Here is an 18,569-nt window from a genome sequence, read left to right as displayed (position 1 = left end):
AATGATCTCATGATCATGAGTTAACAATGCTCATTTTGTTGCAATGATTAAATAATTACTTTGTTGTACGAGGAAAAATAAATTTCTTCTAGTTATTAGGGATCAGCAGCACAAAACCAGCATGCACAGATGCATCATGACAGGCAATTTATGGTGAAAATGTCAGATGATTAAAGGGGTGGCTGAATATATTCGGGAGTTAGATCCATTTCATTTCAGATGCTGTTGGCTGAAGCAGTGCAGTCGGGGTTGGTGCATCTTTATTCTTTACTGGCTATAACGAGATATTGTCTGGCAGAACTACACAAATATGATATTTCAGGTTTAGATGCTCCTCAAAAGTCATGACAGCAATGATTTAAGATTTATACTTACTCTTGCTCATTCTGTGCTAACGTTGTGTGAAACTTAAAAAGATGTTATGTATGTTGTTGTTAAATCCCCTCCAACCTAAATATATCATTATTGCTAAAATTCTTACATGTACGTGTGTTTTGTGTCTTCATCTGAGTTTATGTTAGCAGATAGTGAAGGGCAGGAGGGGCTGAAATTTTACCCCACAAGGGGGACGAGGAATAGGAGGAGGGGTCAGACAGCACCCACAGTGGACACACTGAAGGTCAGTTTATGTAGTCCTGTGTTTATGAATGTTTGGCTCTAAATGTTCTCACTGTTTGGTTCTAAAACAGCTGGCTTGATTGGCACTAGCTTCTTTTAACAGTATTTGTGTTTTGAAGATACTGAAGATGTTTTTCCAGTAGGTGTTGTAGATGTGTTGTTGACGTGCGGCTGCCTGCATTGAGTCTGAAGGACTGTACTATTTTGAGCATGCCAGCTTCATATTGGTGACAGGTGGGCTGCACTGTGTGCTGCAAAACACATGGGGCTTGTCATAAGTGGTAACGTTCTAGTTTTTGATCCTCTATCATGTATTCTCAAGCAAAGAACACTAAAACATTATAGTCTTAGCTCTTTAGTAAAAGTGGTATAATTTTCAGCTAATAGTGCAAGGTGTGTTAAAGAGAAAGCTTTAAAGAAGCATGTGTTAATCATGTAAAGGTTGTTACAGAAAGCAAAGAAAAGCATAGCAGAGCAGAGCTGTATATGTAAAATGATGGGAAGTAAATTTAGTTTAATTGTAAAAAGTCTGGGTTATTGTGCTTCAAAAGTACATCTAATGTGAGTTGAATCCAAGATAGTCAAAATATACAGTATATGAACAAATATGTTGTATATTTCCACATAAATATAAAAAATATACACATTTTCATAGAGGTCCTAAAAGTAAAGAGATGTTTTTTTTGGAAATATTTTTCTTAGGAGTGGGTAAGCAAGAAAGAGTAAAACATAAGTTACTCTCCTAGATCCCACTGGGAAATCTGGAAGAACAAAAAGCCTGATACAAAAGCCGGTGTCAATGTTTTTATTGCTAAACTCACTGGACAACAAGTATGTGCAGGATGACACAACAAGCAGAAAGTCCCTGCTTTCATCAATGCATTTTATTACGAGGAAATATCACGAGGAAAATCCAGAAGGCTATGGGGAAAAAATGTTCTAGATCAAAGAGATTAAAAAAAATGTTTTAGTTTCAATGTGAAGCATCAAGTTTGGGGAAAGTAAATGGGCCAACTTTGATGCATTTGTGTCTGAAAAACTTATCTTCTGTACTTGAGAAATGAAATGTAAATGAACTAATGGGTTATCTGCAGCTGCTGCTACATAACAGGAATCACCAAATATGTCAAATTTAGATGCTATTTCCACTGATTTAAATGTAATAATGGATCTTTTTACACTATAATTAAATAACCTACTCACTTTTGTAACTGGACTGACCTCATCTCCTTTAAGGCTTCATACTTATTTTAGGATATTTATGCAAGAATACAGAGAATTCAGAAAAGGTCACAAACTTTGAAGAAGCACAGTGATATTTGGCATATAAACATCGTAACCCTGTTAGCTTTTCAGTTTTTCCTTTTTGGCAAGGAGTTCACGTCTGAAAGGATTGGCATTTCCTTTAAATGTGGTTGTTATGCCTCTATGGGTCATAACAACTTTGCACACTTTGCCTGTGCTATAAAAACCCAGAGAAGCAATGTACTGTTCATCAGAGGAAAAATATAGCTTTATGTTCTCATGGATGTTTAATATTGTTCTATTTAATTTAATTTGCATTTTTATCCCTGTTCTTTATCTGTGCTGTTTTTATGCTTTTTTCTCTCTTTTTAAATTTTTTGTACAGCACTTTGGTTAACTGTTATATTGTTTTTTTTAAAGTGCTTTAGAAATAAAATGGTATGGTATATGGATGTTTAGTGTTTTTAGTTAGGTATGCTGGAAAAATGTTCTTAATTCTCAATTATGTAAAAGCTTCCCTATAAAAGTGCACATACCTTTTACCATATACACATATTCATTGCTTCATATTCATTAATTGCCAGAATCTTTACAGCAAAGCTCCAGAGTATAAAGTTAAAAAGTTAATAGAGCTTCAATATGTTTGGCTGAGTCTTTCTAGCTAGAGAGAAAAAAACATATATACCTGTATATTATAAATGATTAAATAACATTTACATTTTCTCATATTTTGACTACTTGTTGATAAATTTGCATTTCTTTGTTCTTTGTCTGCAGAACAACGATGAAGTTGACTGCAACAGCCGTCTTGTGTCTGTCTCTTCTTTTGGTTCACCTTCATTTCTCACTGGCTGGAAAAACAGGCAGTCTTTTAAAGAAAATATTAAAGAAGCCTCCAAAAACGAAAACTAATCTGGACTCTAAGACTAAAGATTCAATCCTTACAAAAGCTAAACAGCCACAGTACAATCAAGGAGGTTACCCTCGGCAACCAGCTGGAGGCTATCCTCAAAATCCAGGCAGACCAGGGGGATACCTGAACCAGGGAGGCTATGGAGGGAGTTATGGCAGTTATGGAAATTATCCAGGTAGTTACATTAATTACAACCCAAACAACAGAATCTTGAGCCCTCACTATGGTGGCAGCTTTGGCTATGGGGGCCATGGAGGTGGCGGTGGCTCTCCCTTCTCTCACTCAGTTCAGGCAATGGGATATGTGCCATCTGATAAATCAAGAGGGTTTGGACGAACTGCAGTAATGGCAGCAGCTGGAGGCGCTATGGCAGGAATGGCTTTAGGCTATGGTTTGGGAAGGTTCCCTCATCCTAATTTCCACTTCCACAGCCCCCAAGAGGAGTACTTCTACAACTACTACATGTACAGGAAATATGGGGTGAAGTCTACCGATAGCAAAGACTACAGCAGAGACTATAAATACAGCCAATCCCCTGAGACCTTTGACAGCTACATGGCCTCCTGCATGAAGAGAGCAGACCTCCTGCCTGACAGTAATCGAAAGTCAGAGAATAGACCAGCAGTCACTACAAGTAAAACTTCCACAACCACCACTGTAAAAGCCATGACTACGTCTGCACAAGTTACTGGCAGTGGCAGCAACACAAATAACAACACTGTTGCAGTAAACTTGTCATCCACAACACCCTCAACTTCCCACCCTATGAATAAGTCTGAGGTCAATCCTGCACCTCCAACAGCTTCACCGATTCTCCAAAAAGATGATGATGATGATACAGTCAGCATTGTGGAAATTGGCTATCCAGAACTGATCAGACAAATAAAGGTCAAGAGGTGTACAGAGCTTTACATTGTCTATTCTGAAAAGTACCTGAAGAAAAAGACCAGCACCAGCAGTGGGGTGCATGGACTGGAGATGAGCATGCGAGGGCTTTTAACTGTGCTCATCAGCTCTATGCTGATGCTGCTGAACAGCAACATGTTGATGCTGTTACACTGAAGAGCTTCATTAACTGTGAAGTGATGGAGAAATACATTACAGATATAAGGTACAAAACAGTACAGTAAAGACGCTCTTGGGACAGAGGCATCAGTTATTAGGTTCACCGCCTTAAACATATCAATGCCATCTGCATGAGTAGTGATATGAGCTTTGGACAGATTTTTAAAAAACTTTATTTCCAAAACAGTTGGTATTATATCTCCAATTTGAAAGAGAAAGGATGTAACCTTGATATATATATATATATATATATATATATATATATATATATATATATATATATATATATATATATATATATATATATATATATATATATATATATATATATGAATAACTGAGGTGAAGTGGAAAACTGTCCTATGGTTCGAAGAATTAAAAAAAGAACTTTTTTGAGGGTATAATGGAAGATGTGTCCTCTAGGCAAGGCAAGGCACATTTATTTGTATAGCACATTTCTTGTACAAGACCATTCAAAGTGCTTTATATAAACAGGAAGGGTCTTCTCCTGCTTCTTATCACCACACAATTCAAAATTCAACTTCTCTGGCAGTATGGGAGTGAATTAGGCAAAGCAAGGCAAGTTCATTGTATAGCACATTTCATGTACAAAACAATTCAAAGGGCTTTATATGAAACATTAAAAGCATTACAGAGGGGTGCAGGAAGCAATAACAAGTGCATCAAAAACAAACTTTAAAAGAAATAAAAGAAATTAAATATAAACAGAAAGAAAAAGCTAACATAAAATAAATAAAATGCAAGAAATAAAGTTCTAGTGTGGGGAATTTAACAGTTGTTTTGATAAAAGGCAGCAAATAGAAAAGTTTTAATCATTGATTTAAAACTGTTGAGAGTTTCAGCAGACCTGCAGTTTTCTGGGAGTTTGTTCCACATGTGAGGAGCATAAAAGCTGAACAATGCTTCTCCATGTTTAGTTCTGACTCTGGGAACAGAAAGTAGACCTGACCCCGATGATCTGAGGGATCTGGTTGGTTCATAACGAACCAGAAGACCCCGAATGTATTTTGGTCCTAAACCATTCATTGCTTTGTAAACTAACAGCAGGATTTTGAAGTACATTCTTTGACAGACAGGAAGCCAGTGTAAAGATCTGAGGACTGGAGATCTAGGATCTACTTTCCTGGTAGTGAGGACTCGAGCAGCAGCGTTCTGGACTAACTGCAGCTGTCTGATGGACTTTTTAGGGAGACCTGTGTGGACAGCATTACAGTAGTCCTATCTAAAGATAAATGCATGCACAAGTTTTTCTAAATCTTTCTGTGTCATCAGTCCTTTAATCCTTGATATGTTCTTTAAGTGATAATAGGCTGATTTTGAAACTGTATTAATATAACTGCTAAAATTCAGGTCTGAGTCCATGACAGCTCCCAGATTTCTGGCTTGATTGTTAGTTTTGAACTTTGCTGTTTGAAGCTGAATACTGACTTTTAATCTTTCTTCCTTGGCACCAAAAACTATTTTTTCAGTTTTGTCTTCATTTAGCTGAAGGCGTTCTGGCACATCCAGTCTTTTATTTGATTGATGCAGTTGATCAGAGTTTGGATCGTACTGTAGTCTCATAATCTGAGCGAGTGGCAACATGTCGATGTTAAACAGCAGTGGCTCTAGGATGGAGCCTTGAGGAATTACACAGGTTACTTTAGTTTTGATTTATGGTTGTCTATCAACACAAAGTAGTTCCTGTCTTTTACTCAAACCAATTAAAAAAGTCCTACCCAGGTTTTAAGCTAGTCTAGTAAGATGTTATGGTTAACCGTGTCAAATGCAACACTGAGATCTAGTAGTACCAGGACTGAAATGGTTCCACTATCTGTGCTCAAGTGGATGGCATTAAAGACCTTAACTAGAAAAAAAACACAGTTATTTAATGTCAGGAAGTTGTGCAGCTGTTGAAAGAGCATTTTCTATTATCTTACTAAGAAAGGGAAGGTTTGATATCGACCTGTAGCTGTAGCCTGGATCTCATTCAGGTTTTTAGGACTGATAGTAGAAAAGTGAGTCATGGTGTTCATGTCTCTGAGTGGACACAGGGACATATGTCCGGCCCCTGACATGGAAGCGCTGGCTGACTGCCTGTTTTTCTGAATTTTGTCAGTAAAGAAAGAAGCAAATTCATCACAGGGTCGGTTGGATAGAAGTTCTGGTGTTACTGACACTGGAGATTTAGTTAGCCTGTCAACAGTAATGAACAAGGCACAAGCATTATTGCTGTTCTTAGCAACGATGTCATAAAAGAAAGATTGTCTTGCAAATAGTACAGATAACTCTGTAATGGACTGGTGAACTGTCCAGTGTGTACCCTGCCTCTTGCCTGCTAATTTCTGTGATAGGCTCCAGCCCCTCGTGACCCTGAACTGGACTAAGCTGTATAGAGGATGGATGGATGGTATGGCTAACTTGCACATGTGTGCAGGCTTTAATGTGACACAAAATATACAGGCTTCTAGGCAGCATGGGCTGGCATCCAGACAAAATCTTTTTCAGGAAGAGTCTTCGTTATTTAACCAAAAATAATGCCAAGCCGTTGTTGTGTGTTCTGCATGCGTTACCATAATAATTTACTGAAATCAAAACACTGCTGAGGCATCTTATATGTATCAATCAAGAATATATATATATGCATCTCTTTCCAAATAGTGTTAAAAGAAGAAGAGATACAATATAGGGTAAACATGCCCTGTGCTATCTTTTTTAAACATTGTGCTGTCATATTAAAAATGAACACATTTTTATACATTGGGTCATAATCAGTTTGACATGTGCTTGTATAGTGAACAGTTTTTCATCAGATGTAATTATCAGGTCAGCTACCATTGCAGAAACACTTACAGACTTAGGCTAACCTGGTTACTTAAGACTGTGAACATAGTAATATGTACACATGAACTTGTCAGCATTTAGCTCATGGCATGGAGAAAACTGCACACGCTCTATAAGAGCACCATAGTGCCTCACAGACAGCTGTAGACTTGGCCTCTTCTTTTATTTATTCAGGAAATCTGACCAGTGTGAGTGTTGAGGAGATTCGTTTGCACTCTGGTGTTAGAGCAGGCTCTGTCACAGAGCTGAATTTTTGTAAATACATTTTTCACTATTATGGATTGATGTTAGTTTGGATGTGTACTGATTTTATTAAAAGAGCTGTATGATAAAAAAAAAAAAAAAACAGAAAGGAGCAAATATAACATGTGGTAAGAGTATTATGAATTGATCTATGACGATGTGTATGCACCAGTTTCAACAACTTTTAAGTATAATCACACCTTTATGTAATTATGAAACTGACTCCTCTTTTGTGATGTGTGATCTGCAAACAAGTTTCTTCATGTATTATTCCTTCCATTTAATTTGTTATCCACTTTAAACTCGAATTAAAATGGTTAAAACTAAGTTTTTAAAATGTCGTGTCACATTTTTTCTGTTGACAACACCTTCAAATGGATGTGAAACAGACAGACTCCTTAATGGAAATGTACAATTAAAGAAACCACTACAATCACAACAATAATTCATTATTGGCGTCTTTATTGTTACGTATTAAGTTTGCTATATTAAGGTGTTATTACCGCTTTTGCTGCCTTTTAGTTTTAAAAAGGAATTCTGATGTTTGTTTAGGTTTACTGAATAATTTATCTCTGTCAGTTTTCAGCAGCATCAGAATTGATGCATCAAGGAAGAAAAAAAAAAAAGAAAAGAAAAAAAGGAAACCTCTTAAAAGCATCCATGACCACTCATTTCCTCTCCCATAGCTCATTAGGACAAGTTTCCTTTGTGCATCACAAAAACGTGATGCTGCCAGAGAGCAGCTAAGAGCTTTTGTGTCATGGCAAGCTGTACTTTTGACTATACTCTAAGAAATGTTTCTGTAAAAAAACAGATATGTCTTGTCAAACACAGAACACAGATCTTCAGATATTTGAGAGGAAGTCCTTGTTCCCAAGATGGATACAGGCAAAACTACTGTAAAAAGTTAAAATGGAAAATTCCTTCAAATATCTACGGCACATTTTGCCCTATTTTTACAGATTTTTGTTAGAGTGTACATCACAATTAATCTTCCTACAGTCAACAATACAGATGAACTGTTTGATTAGACAAGTGTAAGCTACTGAAATTGTCAGTAATGAGGTCACAAGGTCAGTGTGAGGAGAGAGGTTTGTCATTTACCCAAAGGATAATTTTTCTAAATTGGAAAATGACATTAATTTTTCTATATTTTTCTTCTGAGGAGCCAGATTTTCCTGTAATATTTTTAATTTATCTTAAGCTACAGCTCTCAAAGCTGAAGGTTTTTTTTTAAAAGTTTTTCTTTGGACATTTTACTTATTGCCAACCAGGTTTAAAAAAATACCAATGACAACACGGTTTGACAAAAGGTTAGATAGTGGTTTTGCATCAGCAACATGATTCCTAAAGAGCTATTAGCTGAGAACCTGGCCTGTCTTAGCATGGTATGCAGAAAAAAATGGATTGAAGAATGAAGATGAATGGATGGCAAAGGAAAAAAGTGCTAAACAAAAACAAACAAACAAACAAACAAAAACAAAACAAAACAAAACAAACAAACAAAAAAAAAAAAAACGAAAAAAAAAAAACAGTTAACACCTGACAGGACTTTAGAGATGCATCTGAAACTTCAGCTGATTCGTTCACTGAAGCCTCATCAGAAATGATCTCCATAGAAGGGTGGCTGTCTTAAGGAAAGAGAACAAGAAGGTGAGGCATGCCAAATAACACAAGAGTGGACAAATTATTAGCGACAATAGATCCAAAGGAGGCACCACTCCTCTTCAGAGCCTAGATCTCAGTATCACTGAAGCAGTATGGGATCATCCTGACAGAGAACAAAACAAAAAGCAACCACCATTCAAAGAAGGGAAGTCCATCAAGAAACTGCGAGAACGATTACTAAGAGACTACATGAAGAAATAAAAGAAAGACGTGTCTAGGAGGGTTCAGATTATATTAAAGAATAAAGGTATTTATACCAAATATTTACTTTCAGACTTGTTAGAATAGTAAGGAAGAAAAAAATGTACTAAAGTCTTATGTACCCTATTTCCATATATGTTTGCATATGTTTCAATAACTATTTAATCTGCAGCTATTTAATCTTTTTCCTGGTCAGTTTTCGTTATAACAGTAAACCTCAGCAATAAATCTTAATCCGTTTGAAAAACAATGGAATAATCGACCAAACACAAATGTTCATACTTGTCCTGTTACGTTTATATATACAGAACAGAAGGTCAAAGACTTTTACATGATACATGGTACAATATACAATATTGCTTTAAAAAGTGTTTCGTGTTAATATTACTGTCCGTATAAAATGGAACCAATCCAGCTGCCGAGACCTGTAAAAAAAATAAAACAAACAAACAAACAAAAAAACAAAAAACAAAACAAACAAACAAACAAAAATGCTGCTTAATCCCCTCCACTCTTCCTCCCAATGCAACCGGTGTATTTTATGTATTGGGATTTTCCACGACTCCACATCATCACAAGCCGCATGATGCTGGGAAATTAGTCGCGCTAAGCCCCGCCCTCATCCTCTGTCTCCGTGCGACCCACATCTCTTGTGTTTTTTAGTTAGTGGAAAGCAGCTTCCGGACGGTTGGAACATCCAAATTCATCGCGAGGAGGCAAACACTCACCTGGAGGCTAACTGAGAGCAAATAAAGAGAAAACGGGACAGTGAAGCAGCCGTTACTCAAGGTAGGCTAGAATTTAAAACAACCGCACCCTTCCAAATGTCATTGGGCAAATAAAACGCACTGTGTACGGTCCTCGCGCGACCATCTGCGCGCATAAAAACTGTAAATCCACGCTGTTTTCTAGACCTCAATGCAAACGAAGTCGCCGTATTAATAAACGCCATATTTGAAATTAATGCAGTTTATTTAGGAAACCTCTGCCTATAATGTGTAATTAACAGAGGAACGTTAGAAATATTGAATAAACTCTCCGGATTAAAGTGTTCGGAACATCTTTCTCCTTTTTTATCATCTTGATCTTGAGGTAATGCATCAAATGCACACCCTCCCTCACTAAACTTCCCGGGTGGGTCGCAGTGAGCTGTTGATGTGCGGCATAGATGTGAGGCTGTTTGATAGCTGTTTCCCCCCCTTGACTGTGTTTATATGAAAACAGCTTTGTTTTTACCTGTCACTGCTGCATGACACCAACTGCAAAAACCAGCAGATTAACAAGGGAAACACCTGCAGACTGGACCACAGCTGCCTTTGTGATGGAAATGTTGACAATAATGACACTCCATTCGCTATGCTGGTGCTATCTTGGACATGACCATCAACACCTTGTGTAACCTCGGTTGAAGGAGGAAATCTAAGAAGACTATTTTGTTGGATGATTGTATGATTGAGACACCGTTTCAGCATGTGTTGAAGATTTGCAGTTCTTATGCTTTTAAATCAACTGCAATCAGCTGAATAATTTTAAAGTTTTGAAAAGACAGCCAGAGAAAAAGTACTTTCATGACACCTTAGCTCTGTTTTCTTATGGCTATAATCTAGTCCAGCTGATTGAATTATAAACCAACTCAGACAAAGGCACAGGAGCCACTGAAACAAAACAGCTTCTCAATTATTCCATTATAGTTCTGGTTTCCCTGCTCCCTCTTTATTTTATTTCAGACATCACCAATGCAGTTGAGAGCTGAACTGTGTATCTGACAACTCTTTTCACCATATTTTAAAGCAGCTAAAATGTGGTGACCATATCAGCATATCACATTTTTGTCATTTGCTCCAGTGTTGGTTGAAAAAAAAAAAATTTGTCAAGATTTTTCTTTTATTATTAATTTTGTTGCACTAATTTACCAAATGTGGCCCATACAGATATGTGGTCTTAATGTCTTAATTTTTGATAATGCAAATATAACGCAATTAATATGGAAATATACAGGCTGTGTGCTGGCAACGAAAGACACTGGGACATTTTAATGTCCTACTATACCAGGATTAGTATTAGCAATAGTATCTAAGAATCTTTGTGTTTTCATCTTCCTAAAACGTGCTAGTCCTCCTACATGCACTGTGTGACATTGTACTGTTTGCTATCTACAGTTTCAAACCAGCCTGACACCAACACCAAATCCCCTTTCTTTCCCTTTCTAATGCCCAATTTGAACTTGAGCAAAGAGACTTGACCATGTCGCCATAACTAAATGAGTTGAGTTTCTGCCACGTGATTGGCTGATTAGCTATTTGTGCTAACAAGCAGCTGAACAGACGGACCTAAAAATGTAGGTGGTGAGTGTGTGAACTGCTGTGGCATAAGGCAAAATCTTTGACACAAGACAGCTCTATACAGTACAATCTTAAAATGTTAAAATGATATAATTTAAAACAAGTGGGAAGCCTAGTTTGTCACTATTTGATTTTACATTTAAGCCTATCTTCACAGCCCATTTTACCCCAACAGAAGTCTGAGGTGTTATGTTACACCAGTGCTGATGATAATTATCAATTTAAAAGAATGAAATAACATCTCTTAGTGATAAAATTGAGATAATAATTTGAGCCGACAATATCAAAACATCATCAGGAGTAAACCCAGAGGGAAAGCTGCATGCTACAATATAATATTTGCCGTATGTTCCTTAGAAATGCTTGAGTTAATAGAACATGCTAAACAGCACATTAGCTCAGTGATACTGTCTTAATATTAACATAAACTTTATTTTTCCTCTCCATGCAGATTGAAGATGAAGCTGAATTCCTTGGGTGTGCTATGTCTGTTACTTCTTTTGTTTCATACCCCTTTTTTACTGGCCAAGAAAGGAGGTGGATTTGGGAAAAGCTTTAGCTCAAAGAAGTCCTCTCCGTCCAACCGAGGTACCACACATGCAAATACAGCCAAAAACCACGGCTCCACCTCTCATAGTGGATATCCCAAACAATATGGACAAAACAACCAAGGAGGCCACCAAGGTGGGGCAGGGCATCGAGGTTACCCTCAGCAGGGTGGAGGAGGCTCCACATATGGAAGAGGTCATGGAAGCTATAAAGGTTATGGCAGTTATGGAGGTCATGGTGGGTATGGTGGTTATCCTGCTTATGGAGGTTATCCAGGTGGATACATCAACCAAAATCCCAAGAACAAAATCATGAGCCCTCAGTATGGTGGTAGTTTTGGTTATGGGGGCTATGGCACCAGGGGGGGCTCTCCATTTTCCCAGTCAGTCCATTCAATGGGGTATTATCCCAGTTCCAAATCCAAAGGGTTTGGGCGCAGTGCAGTTATGGCAGCAGCTGGAGGGGCTGTGGCAGGAATGGCCGTGGGCTATGGGTTAGGAAGGTTCCCTCGCCCTCACTTCCAGTTCCACAACCCTCGGGAGGAGTATTACTACAACCAGTACATGTACAGGAAGTATGGTACGAAGTCCTCTGACACCAATGACTACAGCAGAGATTATTCGTACAACCCACCCCCTCATACCTATGATAGCTACATGGACTCCTGCATGAAGAGAACAGATCTTCTATCTTCAACCAGTCAAAAACCAAAATATAAAGCCAGTTCCACAACCTCAGTTGAAACTATACAGTCGGATACAGTGGCTTCAGCAGCAGACAGTGACACCAGCAACAACACGACAAAAACTAACAGCAGCGCAGCAGAAAACCCATCGACCTCTGCACAGTCGTCTTCCCGTCCGCCGAATCAGCCAGGAGCCAGTCCTGTGCCTCCAGCCTCACCGACCATTAACAGTGCTGAAGATGATGATACAGTCAGCATTATGGAGATTGGCTATCCAGCATTAATCGAGCAGCTGAAAGTCAGGAGATGTTTGGAGTTGTACATGGTTTACTCCGAAAAATACCTGATGAAACAGACAGGAGGGGCGCAAGTACTGAAGATGGGTTTCCATGGGCATTTAGCTGTAGTTTTCAGTACTGTACTGATGCTGATTAACAGCAACATGCTAATGTCGCTGCATTAAGGCCTTAATTTGTAGTGGAAGTGACAGAGATTGTCCCAACATATAAAAAATGAGTAAATCGATGGAAAACAACTAGGGAGAGAGGAAACATTTACTATTAACCTAATTTAACAAGGTTCCCACATATTTTCACATAGAATTTCCATTTCTTTCAAGAACCTATTAGCTAATTTTCATAACCATTTGGGCCATGAACAGAGTAGTACTTTACTGTATTTTTTATTTAATTTTTGTCTAGTTTTGTATATACTTGATTTACTCCAAACAACACGCAGTGTCATTCCATAGTACACAAGAAAGGCTGGGACCGGCTATCAGAGAATAGTAGTAAACATCTTTGCAATGTTAAAAGGAAATTTGCTTGCTGGTGTTTTCAGCTGATTAAATATGTTATTCGGTTTTACAGTTAAAGGCTGAACTAGTGCAGCTTAAAGTTTTGTAAACTGGGCAAAAAGGCTTAGCAGTGAGTCGATATTGAGCTTCATGGACTATTCACTGAAACATACTGATTTACATGACAACCATAAGAAAACAAAGAAATATTCCAGCATCATAGTTCAAACACCTAGCAGGTGTAATCCATGTACTAATATTCAGAGCTGGCCTTCGTTAGGTGATGCTAACTGCTGCACAAATGTATGTTTCCATGTTCCAACTTTATTAACAGTTTTATGTCGGACTCTTTACTGACATAAAAAAACAGTGGACTTCATGTCAGAACTCTGTATTTGAGGAAAGGAGGGAACAATCCAGCAATTTTACAAACAGTATTGTATTAAGAAATAAAAATAAAAATAGAAATGATCTCTACATTGTACACTAATACTTAACCATACACCCGTAAAATGATCTGCTTATTTTATTGAAGTAGCTCAAGAAATGATAAGCGGCCCTGCTTATTTCTGAAGGTAATGTAGTGTGTGTTCTGGGGTAAACAAGTTTTATTATTTTTTAATCTTTCAGTTTTTTGTTTGTTTTTTTCTCCTTGTTAATCTTTTGTGGAAAGATGACCTGGGTCTTTGACTTCTTAACCCAAAGAAGCGTTTGAGAGGGCTGACATGCACCTGTTGGGCTGGTACAGCCGCATCATGGTTTGGTCGGTGTAAATACGCTGTTTTTAAATAAGAAACATGCTTTAAGTGTGATACAATTTAATCATCTTTGAGGAGAGTTTATTAAATTAACAACAAGTAATACACCTAACAATCTGGCATTCAGGATGACATTTGTCTTTTATTCAGTTAATCTGTCACTTATCAGTGCTATAGACAGAAACAGACATTGTAAGCATGATTAATTGTAACCGATCATAATCACTCGTGTATTAACAACTTAAGTGGACTACTATCATTATGAAAACGTCAAACCACAGTAGCCAATTATCTGTTATGAGCATGCTTATACTTAAATGATTTACTTTGGACTCAGTAGACTCGGTCCAAACGAAGACTACTTATTTCCCAAACTTTTAAAATAATTTCTCCATCTGTCTTAACTGTGCTTTGCTGACTATGTTGTTTATTTTCTGATCTTTTTTCCTACTTGTCCTTCCTGCCATACAGCGTCTTGCCTCTGTCTCCACTCTGGAATGGTTTGTTATTGAAGTGCTCTTAAACACCACATATGTACTAATTTCTGAGCTGAGTTCGTCTCTACATTATCATTTGTGTTTATATGCTGTGCAGTATGTCATTTATGTTATTTTTTTTGTCTTAGAAGTTGATGGCACTCTCTGGAGTTTTTACTGGAAATCTGCAAATCATTCAGATTCAAAATTTCTTAATAATGCACATACGACTTACTCAGGAAAATATTTGACACGGTTGTTGTCCCATTCAGGATAATCCAAATAAGGTGTAGTGTGCAGTTAAATGTTATCCTCTAATTACCAGAAACAATAGCTGTGTATTACAATAAGTTGTTTTCTGTTCACATTTATATGTTGTGCATTTGGTGGGAACCTCCACATGGAAACAAATTTTCTGAACCCTCATTACTGATCAACTGTTTCCATCTCTAAAGACACAAAAAAAAGCTTGTAAATATGGTTTGCTTTGCAGCGTGTACTTGATGTTTATTGGCTCAGCGACACTATTTTCAGTTTGTATTTTAAAAAAAGGACATACTTACTGGCTGTCTAAAGTAAAGCAAATTTTAAACTGCAGTTTTGCTGATGGCTACTATAAGCCATGTCCACAACAACTCTGGCTCGAATTGGTCACGATTCACAAAGCATCAACTTCTATAATTTGGTATTAAGATTACAGATTTCACATAAAAGTAATTATGCTGTCATTAGCTGGGTTGATTCACTGCATTCAGCATGCTATTGATTCTTTGTTCCACAACTAGAAAGATGTAGAGATTTGACCTCAAAGGAGGGAAGACATCACTTTCTACTCTCAGCAAGTCAAATGTTGAATTCGAGGCTTCAAAATGGCAGAAAAGAAAATAAATGGGGGATGTTATGGTGGCTCATTGCACTTCTAATACACAGGCTATGTTTTATTCTAGCACTTTGAGTTTAAACATTTTAATAACTACATAGGATATAGTTTTTATAACCTTTTACTACAAGAAATCCAAGGAAAGCAAAGTATTGAAACTATTGACAATGAAACACAGTCATGTGAGCCCTGTCTGACTCTTCCTAATGGTTTGTAAAAAGAAAGAAAGCAGAACTCCACAGTGTGCCTTCAATTTGTCTGTACATAGTCTGCATTATCTTGTCTTGAATGTATTTGTAAATGCATATGTATCGATAATCCTGCTTCATGAACAGCTTAATAAGTCATTTGTGGCTTGCATCAGGAATATTACCCACAGAAGGAATTTAGACGTTTTACACCTCTGCTGATTAGAGTTATAATATTAACCATGAACCTCTCAGCCTAAATGTTACCTTCTGATTTTAAAGGGTTAACAAAGTGTTTTTTCAGTCCATCCATTCCTATACTTTGTCCACTAGAGGGCACTACTGAGGTAAAACATCTTCCAGTGTAACAGGTTGTTTAAGCCAACGACCTACTGGCCTGTTTCTTATAGGAAGACATGTCCATTGTGCTGATGATTGTTCTGTTGAGAACCTGAGAGCTTCTTGCACTTTTTACTCGTCTAATAAATTTAATAACTTTACTAACTTGCATGTGAATATATTTGATTTATTACATGAAATGTGAAATGTTGCCTGTGGAGCATTGCTGCACTAGTAAGTAGTGGTCCACCAATACAGATAAATATGGGTTGTAATCGTCTGGAAAGCCACAGAGAAACACAGGGTGCTGTCGTTCGACATCAGGAGAATTTGTAAAACAATTTTGTGCATCACGGCTCTGCAAAAAGAAAAGCCGCTACTCCACAAAAAGAATATTTTTGCCAGTCTAAAGTTTGTTTTGCCTTTGTGCCTTGCTTAAATTTACTACCCTTTGGACACCTTCATGGCAAAAATGTACACACACACACACACACACACACACACACACTGCTATTAAATCATCATATATCAATATCAATTTCTGCTTTTTTTCCCATAAATCGCTTAACTTCAGACCTGCTCAAAAAATGCCATTCAATCATTTTTCAGGACTTTAGATGCCAATTTAATTATTTGAATTATTCTTTTATTTATTAAAAGAACACAAAAGTGCCCAGCGGGAATATTTGACACTACATAAAAAATCTTAATTCAATAAAATCAATGTTTAGTTTTAGATGAGTTTTTGAAAATTAATAATTATTTCAAGTAAGTAAACTTGATTAAAATCATGAAAACAATTGAAGGTTTGGTAGTTTATATATATTGATGTTGATGATTTATTGGCAGTTTTGTGCCACAGAGTTGTCCAGAAGCTGCAAAATGCATCAACATAGAATAAAAGGTATGTGAAAGTAAAAAAGAAAAAAAAAAAGTTGAGATAAATGTGCAAAAATTCCTGAGAAGTTGATGGATAAGATTATGTGGACAAGTTATGTAACATGGGATCACATAAGTTAAGAACTGAACCACAAAATTTCACATTTTTGTGTCATTTGTTCACTGGAGCTCCTTTTTCTACCTGCAGATATACTTGATTAACTCTAAAATGTATGAATAAATTCAACACAAACATTTGGATTTGTAATATGTTTTTATTCAAATAACATCAAACATAGAAGCAGATTTGTCTTTTTTTTTTTTTTTTTACATAAAAAACTACAAAAAAGCATAAAATATATACTTTAAATTATTTAACAATCTATATACAAGCTGTGCTTAAACATAAACTTCCCCATATGCAGGATAGACTGCAAAACATAACATAAAAATTGGGAAAATAATTTAAGTCAATATGATATTTTAAGAAATGCAATTGCATCAAATATGCAGCTGCTTTTAAAAACTTTGTTCTGACATGATTTATTGAGGTAGACTTAAATCAAATGACCTCTGATGTATGAAATGGATTTTCTTCTTGTTTTGTTTTGGTGTTCAGCAGAAAACGTGCAGACTGAAGGATGGTGGCATGCTGCTAATTCCTATTCCAATCCTCACAGAGGGCCACTAAAATATCAGAAAAACCTCCCAGCCATATTTTAGGCCAGATATGACTTTAAAATAGTCCGCTTTACTGTCAGGTCATGGGTTATTTTTGGGATTTCAGTCTCTGTCTCCATCTCTACATGACTGCCACCCAGTGGCCAATGAACAGGGACATTAGGGATCCAATGACAACAATGATGCTGTTGTAGATGGGGCCACTGGAGGCTCCAGTATAGTACTCCAAATCACCAGAGCCCTCAGGCTCATAGGCAGGCCTAGAACCATAGCCACCGCCATATCGTGAGGGGCCGAATCCCCCTCCATATCCTCCATATCCCCCATAACCTCCATAACCTCCGTATCCACCATATCCACCATAACCTCCACCATATCCATACCCGTGCCCGGGGCGACTCAGTGCAGATCCCAGCATAGCTCCCCCTACTGCTCCTGCAGCAGCTGCCCCGGCTATTTTTCCTGCACTGGGACCACTGCTCTGGACGGGTCTATAGGCCTGACCGCCCCATCCCCGGCTGAAGCCACCTCCTCCCATTCCTCTGCCAAAGCCTCCTCCTCCACGACCACGGCGAGCCTCAGAGCTGGGCAACAGTGAAGCAAGAAGAAGCAAACAGAGGACCACCGTGATGGGAAGTTTTTGCAGGCCCCACATGATTTTGAATCTATAAAGAGATAAGTAAGAAAAATCAGATAAGTAGTGAATTTTTCATTAAGATGCCTGCAACTTAGAAAGACAATAATCTATTTTCTAGAATGATGTTGTGATTTTAAACCACAGACCCTCTAAACTGTAATAACATGACAATAAAAGATCCTCCAGCTAGAAAAATCTAGCTGGCCCAGTTTTTGGCTCCGATTTATAATTTAATGCTCTTGAAGAAAGTCTTTGAATCTTTGTGATCTTATTTAAAGATTTTACATGCTACTCTAAGAGATCTCTTTCCACACTACATCCAAATCTGCTAGTTTAAATCCCAAACTGGCTTCTATCAAGACAAATTAGATTTAAATTAGAGTATCTTTGCAGTGCAAAGATTCTACATTTGGTATATTTCCCACACAAACCAGACTTGATGAGATGTGCTGAGCATGGCTTTAGTCCTCTTGTGTGTATTTTTACATTGCTGTTATATTAAGAGGAGTAAAGAAGGCTCTTCTTAATCCAGCTTTGAAAACCCCATATTATACAAGCAGCA

General features: G+C 37.4%; 3 protein-coding genes across 3 annotated transcripts; 2 read left to right on the top strand and 1 right to left on the bottom strand.

The window, feature by feature from the left end:
• The first annotated feature begins 2,647 nt into the window (after positions 1 to 2,647).
• prnpb (prion protein b) lies at positions 2,648 to 4,057 on the top strand. The gene has a single exon (XM_041998742.1). It carries the CDS (start codon positions 2,648 to 2,650, stop codon positions 3,836 to 3,838), a length of 1,191 nt encoding a protein of 396 aa, XP_041854676.1. The 3' UTR covers positions 3,839 to 4,057.
• A 5,371-nt stretch (positions 4,058 to 9,428) lies between these two features.
• LOC121649541 (prisilkin-39-like) lies at positions 9,429 to 15,971 on the top strand. The gene is made up of 2 exons (XM_042000453.1): positions 9,429 to 9,586; positions 11,591 to 15,971. The coding sequence occupies exon 2, from the start codon at positions 11,598 to 11,600 to the stop codon at positions 12,834 to 12,836; it is 1,239 nt and encodes a 412-aa protein (XP_041856387.1). The 5' UTR covers positions 9,429 to 9,586; positions 11,591 to 11,597; the 3' UTR covers positions 12,837 to 15,971.
• Positions 15,972 to 17,491: 1,520 nt separating this feature from the next.
• On the bottom strand, positions 17,492 to 18,025 carry sprn2 (shadow of prion protein 2). Its single transcript, XM_041998741.1, has one exon. The coding sequence runs from the start codon at positions 18,023 to 18,025 to the stop codon at positions 17,492 to 17,494; it is 534 nt and encodes a 177-aa protein (XP_041854675.1).
• Positions 18,026 to 18,569: the final 544 nt, after the last annotated feature.

This window comes from Melanotaenia boesemani, chromosome 11 (genome assembly GCF_017639745.1).
Source record: "Melanotaenia boesemani isolate fMelBoe1 chromosome 11, fMelBoe1.pri, whole genome shotgun sequence".
Lineage (NCBI taxonomy): Eukaryota > Metazoa > Chordata > Actinopteri > Atheriniformes > Melanotaeniidae > Melanotaenia > Melanotaenia boesemani.
Note: the sequence above shows the minus strand (reverse complement) of the source record. Positions and strands in the feature narration are given on the sequence as shown.

Excerpts from the sequence above, each read along its gene's own strand:
- prnpb (XM_041998742.1), top strand. The coding sequence starts at position 2,648 with ATGAAGTTGACTGCAACAGCCGTCTTGTGTCTGTCTCTTCTTTTGGTT.
- LOC121649541 (XM_042000453.1), top strand. The coding sequence starts at position 11,598 with ATGAAGCTGAATTCCTTGGGTGTGCTATGTCTGTTACTTCTTTTGTTT.
- sprn2 (XM_041998741.1), bottom strand. The coding sequence starts at position 18,025 with ATGTGGGGCCTGCAAAAACTTCCCATCACGGTGGTCCTCTGTTTGCTT.